Here is a 6,952-nt window from a genome sequence, read left to right as displayed (position 1 = left end):
AAAACCCAGGGACTCATTATGGACATAAGCACATTCCCCAACCACCACGCAGGCTTTCCAAAGCTGGCATTAAAACCCACAGATCTCCCACCAAACCCATTCTGGGCTGAAATCGTCTTTGCTATTCACGGCCACGGCGGAGGCTGCTGTAACAAACAAGATTATGTTCTTAAATATTCCCAAGGAATAACTCCCCTAAGTCAGTGTTTTTGTGAATGCCTTTCATTAATTCTCCGTGGTGCTGGCATGCCACATGATCCATATTCATGTTGGCATTTGCTTGGTTTTTATGCAAATGACAACTTTGCCTTTATTACAAGATATCCCTGTGTTCTGGGGCTGCTGAGGACCAGTGGTCCCACGTGAACCTTTGTTGTGCTGGATAGTTGGGGGTTAACCAAGCCAAACCTCAATCCTGAGCCTGCTGCTGCTGCTGTCACAAATTCAAATAGAAGTCAGATTTTCTCCATAACCACATTTTTAGCTCAGAAAATAGCACTCAACCCTAAGTGATGGCAGCCCAACCTCTCACTGGCAGCAGCAGCTCTTCTGCCTGCCATGGCTCAGGCAAGGATTCTCTGCTCCTGCAGACACCACAGCTTCCCAGGACCAGAGCAGGAAGGGTCAGGGCTTGGCAAGAGGTTTTTATAGAGCAGGCAATAAGAAACCACTGTGTGCCTGAGGATGCTGTGCTCCCCTGGAGAACAGGACCCTCTGCACCTCTTGCTGTGTGGGGCTCTCTGTGGGAGTCTCCTACAGGAGGTCAGGCTGCCTGGGGGAGCAGGGATGGGTTCTGAATTCCTGCCTGGGGGAGAGGGGATGAGGTCTGAATTCCTGCCTGGGAGAGCAGGGATGGGGTCTGAATTCCTGCCTGGGAGAGCAGGGATGGGGTCTGAATTCCTGCCTGGGGGAGAGGGGATGGGTTCTGAATTCCTGCCTGGGAGAGCAGAGATGGGGTCTGAATTCCTGCCTGGGAGAGCAGGGATGAGGTCTTCCCACCACCTGAGGCCAAGCCCATTCCCTGTGCAGGCACTGGGCTAAAAACCTCTCACCTCCCACTCGTGCACAGCAGTGCAGCCCACTCACCATGCTCAGTGTGGCTTTATCCCAAGGACTGAGGCTCAGGTACTTCCGCTGGCGTTCCTGCAAGGAAACCATACAAGGAGCTGATTTTGAGGTTGAAAGGACTGACCTGGGGTTTGCAAATCAGGGAAGGAGCTCTGTGCCCCAGGATGCTCCTATTTGCCCCCCACCCTCAGCCACAGGAGACATCGTATGGGCACAGTGACTTCTGTTTTTCATATTTAAAAGTGAATATCATTGGGATGTAGTTCATTCCTTCAGAGTGCTATCCCTGGATTTTATCCAGGTAGAAATCCCTCGGCAGACAGAGATGCTGATGCAGAGGGAGGGTGCTGGGGGCTGGCCATACCTTCCTGCTGGAGGAGGAGAAGCAGGCGTTCCTCGTACTGGGAGGAGTAACGCTGCTCCGTGTCATCCCTGCTGCTGCCCTGTGGGAGCAAAGGAATGGGCGAGAGCCAGTGGGTGCCTGGGGCTGCTGTAGCTGCCTGTGCCTCCCCCATCCCGGTGCAAATGGTGCTTGGACATATGGCACAGGGAATGAGCTCCCCCAGTTCTTCTGGGCTGCTCCTTTGGAAGAAATGAAGACCAAAGGATGGAGCAGCACAGCCCAGAGCTGACCCACAGGGCCAACAGCATCTGTTCCCTTTGGAAAGGAGAAGCACAACAGAAGCTATTGAACTTTCCTCATAAAACTGTTGAATGGTTTGGGCTGGAAGAGACCTTAAAGACCATCTTATTCCAACTCCCTTGCTATGGGCAGGGACACCTTCACTAGATTGCAAGATCAGGGGACTCTTCCATGGGGACTTCCTATTTCTCCTGTGTCTCCCTATTTTTTTGCCCTTTCCATGAAATAATTACCATCTGTGTCACACCAGAGAGCTCCACCTGGGCTAGTGCAAATCTCACTCTGAATACCTTTGCTGCTGGGCCAGGTAGGAGGGAGACAGCAGTTTAGGAAGAGGAAATAATTGTTTAAACATAGACTTGCTATTAGCTGGGCAAAGGGCAAGGAAAACAAAGAAAACCCCTTGAAAGAAGTGAAAGATTTAGGTAGGTTCAGGCAGGCTGGATTTTATATTTCTCCTGGCACAGAGGTTCTCCTCAGCAAGCCTTGAGGATGCTCATGCAGCCTAAACATCCCTGTTCCTCCTACCTCTGCAGGTCACCAGAACTGCAAATTCCACATCATTCCTACCCAGACCCAGCCTGGGAATGGCACATGCATGACCAGTCACGGTCACAGTCTGGTGCAAGCCCTGTCTCCCCAGCTGTGTGTGCTGCACATCTCAGCTCATGGGCTCTGGTGCTAATCCACCTCTCTGCCCAGCTCTGTGCCCTCTCCTGCTCTGCCCTGCCAGCACAGCAATGCTGACATTTACCAGGGTCTTTCTGAACCTCTTCCTACGTGCAGTGGGTTGTCCTGCTTGGCCACCCCAGCACGCTGGCTGCTGGCTCTGTGTCACCACTGTGTAAACCTTTAGTAAACCTGCCCTTACACACTGCAATCTGATCCAGGGTCAGCACGGTGAGCCCAAGTCCTGATTTAGGGCCGATGGATTCACCACAGCTTGGCCTTATTGAATGATCTTTGATGAGTATTTTTAACGTGTCACATGCCCGATTAGGTGGTGAATTATGCAATCCCCTGCACTGCTGCCACGGAGGGGTTTGCTCTTTACCTCATGTCAATGGCACTCAGGGGTTGCCTTGTGGCAGTGGATAAACATGGATATGATACTCGGCAGGAGAAAGAGGAAAAAATGTCAGAGGGGATGACCCAGCGTCACCAGTGAGACATAAATAAAAGAACCAAATAAGGTCCTTCACAGCTGTAGGAGTTTCCCCACCTCCAAATGCTATTAAAATATCCATCAATAAAAGGCACTCAGGCCAGGCAGCATGGGAAGAGAGCAGCAAGGGGGTAGGATGGCAGGGAACTGGTGTCCCCCCACCTCATTAGTGGCACTTTTACAGTTATAAGGAAAGTCTGAGGTCAGGACAGCCCAGCTCTGACCAGGGAAGGGGTTGCAATAGAAAGCTCCCATGTGGCAGCCTGACCCAGTTGCAAATCCCCCACAATTTCCAGGGATGAAACCCCTGAGGGACACAGCACAAGCAGAGCAGATTGCAGCGAAGTCTATTCCCCCTCCCCAGCCTCCCCCTGGCACTACTGGGATGGTTTTGGACTGGTTTCTTCTCTTTTGGGACTGTCTGCTGGCTGCCCAGGCAGCAGCTCTCTCTGCTGGCTACAAGAAATTCAGGGTGGTGGAGAATGTGCACAGGTGGGACAGGATGAATTATTTTCCAGGCTCTAACTGCAGAGATTTGTTGCAGGAGATCTCAATTTAAACTGGCTGCTTGGTCAGGCAGGAACATCCATGGCTTGTCTGCTGGAGCATCACACTGCCAGCAGTGAGCAGCAAAGTGGGTTGTAGCAGCTCTTCTAGGGAGGTAGTTTGAGCTTCTGCATCAAAGATGTCAGACACCATTCAGTGCCATTCAAAACTGCCTTCTCAGCACAGAGGCTGTGTCCCTGCTCCTCTGGACAGAGCACTGCACCCTTTCCCACCCCAGTTAGTTCCAACTTTCATGCAAGGTACATGTGGGAAATGTGCAATTTCCCCATGGCTCTGGTGCACACAGGTCTGTGCCTGGGGACTGTCTGTCTGTGTGAACCCAGCTGGAGGATGGACAGACAAACACACAGATGGACACTCACCCGGCCAGGGTAGCTCTGCAGGAACTTGATCTTCTCATAGAGCTTGATGTTGTCTGCTCTCAGGTTGTCCAGCTCACTCTGCAGTGCATGCACTGTGTGCTGCATCATCCTGTTCTCCTGCACAGGCAGTGAGGGGTGTGAGCAGTGAGCAGCATTACCCCAAACCACTTTCCCTATGTCCTTTTTCCACAACACCTCCAAATGCTGTGCCAAGTGGCCAAGCACACACAAGGTGACAGGGATTTGGACCTGTCCTTGAACTGGAGCAACACAGACTGGCTGGGACAGACTTTGGTCCATCTCACAGCAAATATACTTTTCTCTTGCCTGCAGTGGCTGATACTAAATTCCCTGCAGGTCTCTAACACATCCAGCTCCAGGCTGCAGGTCCTGCAGACCCTGTAATTCCCCTCCCCACCCAACATACCCCTTCCAGCTCCTGGTTCCTGGCCCGGAAACGTTCCCTCTGGCTGGAGATGATGGAGAGGAGCGAGTCCACCTGCCCCTCAGGGAATGAGGTGCCAGGGGATGGTGGGTGACCTGCAGACAAGGACTGGCATGAGAGATGACCTGACAGATGCTCACCATCCACCCTGGGGGGTTGCTCAGTGTCCTCCCTCACACAGGAATGACCTGCACAGTTATTGCAACATAGACTAGTATTTATGGGTTTGGTTTTTTTCCCCTTTTGGAGACTTATCCTGAAAATGGACAGAAAAAACCAATTGCATTATTTGGTGGAACCCATAGCTGCCTTACCCTGACTCCAACCCTTCCCACCCCTGTCAGATTCTCACCTGTAGCTTCTGCAGCAGTTACAGCCCTAAGAAAAGACCCAGAGCCACAACCAGCCCCTCCATCCATGTACTCTTCTCTCCCCTACCCCAACCCCACAGCTATCACCTGCTTGCTATGCCCAGCACCCCATTTTGTGGGTGCTCCACGTGGTTGCCCCCACGATGGGGCTCTGAAGGTTGCCTGGGGGGCTGTGGACATCCCTCCCTGCTCAGCCTTCCCAGCAGTGGGAAACACCCATGGCCAAGGATCCATGTCCCTGAGGCCATGACTCAACCAGCTGCACAGAGCAGCTATTCATAGCCCAGGATGAGTGGCTGCAGGTTCTTTGGCTTGGTGGGACTGTTGCTGTAATATTGTTTATTGTGTGTTTTCAAAACCTTTCAAAACAAAACAAAACAAAAACAACAGGGGAAAAGAAAAAAAAAGAGAAAAGGAAAGGAAGTGGATTTTTCTTCCAGAGGATCTAAGAGTTGTTATTTTTTTGATTCATTTTCTCCTGTAGATTTCAGTGCAGAAGCTGATGTAAAAGAAATGTTTCACTCACTGGCTCTGGAGGGGTTTGTTGTGGGAAGAGCAGGAGGTAGAGCACAGGGTGTTTGGCTCAGCCTGGGCTCACTGCTTGGCACAGAGCCAGGCTTGGCACATCTAAGGAGCAGCTGGAGGACCAGCAAACTGTGCTGAGCATGGAAAACCCATCACTGGTCCCACTGAGGAGGTGATGCCTATGGTGGCTTAGAGCATCCTCATGCTGCCACCCTGCCCATGGCACCAGTGTGCCCATCATGGCATGGCCCCAGTTTCACCCCTGCCTCTCACCATAAAACAGTGCTGTGGCCTCCTTGATGGGCTCAGGTATCTTCTCCAGGCTGGGGACAGCTGCACCCTGCACAGCACAAGCAGAAGGGATTAAGCATTTCTCACCCATCCAAAGGTACCTGGTCAAAGCAAACCCCTCCTGAGTCCTCCTACCACCCCAGCACCTGCACCCTCGTGGGAGCAGCACTGCCAAACAGGCACTCTGCAAGGATCCAAACTGAGACAACATGGAGAGCCTGGTGTTCAACCTCAAATCCCAGCCTTTGCCTTGGAAGGAGAAGGGCTGGATGGTCTGTGGATGTCACTACTGCCACCCCCTCCCACACCATCACCACTCCATGGCTTGGGCATGATGCAAACCTCTGCTGGGTGAGTCATCAGAAAGAAAGAAAAGGAAGAGGGAAAAAAAAAAGGATGGAAAAAAAGGGGGGAGGTAAATACCCACCCCCACCTGCTGCTGACCCTCCACCAGTGCCAGCCAACCCCTGGGGCCATCTGGAATGGTCCCTGCCTGCTGCCAGGGTTGAGGTTACCTCTGCATCCGGGCGATGCACAGCAGACATGGCTTGGATGGTGCTGAGGTCATGCTCCAGCTTGGCAACGAGGTCCTTTTGGCCAGCCAGTGTGGACACAGCCTCTGTCAGCTGGATCTGCATCTCTGCACAGCGCACTGGAAAACAGAGCCAGGGCTGTCACCCAGGGAGCCAAACATCCCAGCTGTGCCAAGTGGACACCAAAAAGCTGAGAAACCTCCACCTGGAGCCAACTCAGGCAACAACCTCATTTTCTCCTTATTTCTGGGGGTAGCAGGAGGGAGCACACCAGCAATCTGCTCAGGACCTGCTCCAGCCCACCTTGGCAATGCCCCAGGGTGGGCACAGTCCCCAGGCAGGACCAGAGCCATGTGCCAGTGCCAGAGGCAATGTGAGCAGGCAGCTGCCTACGCTGGCACAGCTGCTTCCAAAGCATCAGCAAGACACTTTTGGTGCCCCAGGGGTACCTGGCAGCATCCTGGCTGGGCAGAGAGAGGGGACCTGGAAAGGGATAAGGGGACATGAGCCCATGAAATGATCCCCAGGTCTGGTCTGCACAGGAAAGGCACAATGGAGGAGGGTCCAGGCAGCACATCCTTGGCTGTGAGCACTGGGACAGGCACACATGGAGTGGATGGCTGCTGTGGTGGGGGCTGGAGCAGGGCGGGGGACATCTCCCAGAAGGGGCTCAGGTGGGACCACTCCTGCCCCTGGGCACTGGGCCAGGCTGTGCAGCCCCCAGCATCCCCACTCAGCCAATTTTCTACAAAGGATCCCTCTTTCCAGTTACCCCCCAGAGGAAAACCCACACCCTAAACCACAACAGGCACTTGCTGGAATGCTCCAGGAGCAAAACAAAAACCTCTTGTTCCCCTCATATAACCCCAGCCCAGATGTGAAGCAACAGAGAGACATGCCAGGGCCAAAACACAGCTACAGCAAGAGGCACAGGACCAGCACCGCAGGGCAAGCTCCGTGCCCCATTGGCCCAGCCATCCCA

At 53.2% G+C, this 6,952-nt stretch overlaps 1 protein-coding gene across 1 annotated transcript in view; it reads right to left on the bottom strand.

Moving 5' to 3' along the window:
• LOC103799555 (protein CASP-like) overlaps positions 1 to 6,453 on the bottom strand; it is a gene marked incomplete at its 5' end in the record, with an annotated part of 10,375 nt that extends 3,922 nt beyond the window's left edge. The window contains 8 exon segments of the mRNA XM_009071924.1: positions 1,087 to 1,143; positions 1,433 to 1,454; positions 1,456 to 1,511; positions 3,806 to 3,922; positions 4,233 to 4,345; positions 5,420 to 5,486; positions 5,953 to 6,089; positions 6,364 to 6,453. Of these exon segments, the coding sequence (XP_009070172.1) occupies positions 1,087 to 1,143; positions 1,433 to 1,454; positions 1,456 to 1,511; positions 3,806 to 3,922; positions 4,233 to 4,345; positions 5,420 to 5,486; positions 5,953 to 6,089; positions 6,364 to 6,453 (659 nt within the window).
• Positions 6,454 to 6,952: the final 499 nt, after the last annotated feature.

This window comes from Acanthisitta chloris, unplaced genomic scaffold (genome assembly GCF_000695815.1).
Source record: "Acanthisitta chloris isolate BGI_N310 unplaced genomic scaffold, ASM69581v1 scaffold4600, whole genome shotgun sequence".
Taxonomy (NCBI): Eukaryota; Metazoa; Chordata; class Aves; order Passeriformes; family Acanthisittidae; genus Acanthisitta; species Acanthisitta chloris.
The sequence above is the reverse complement of the archived record's forward strand: the minus strand, read 5'-3'. Positions and strand labels throughout refer to the sequence as shown.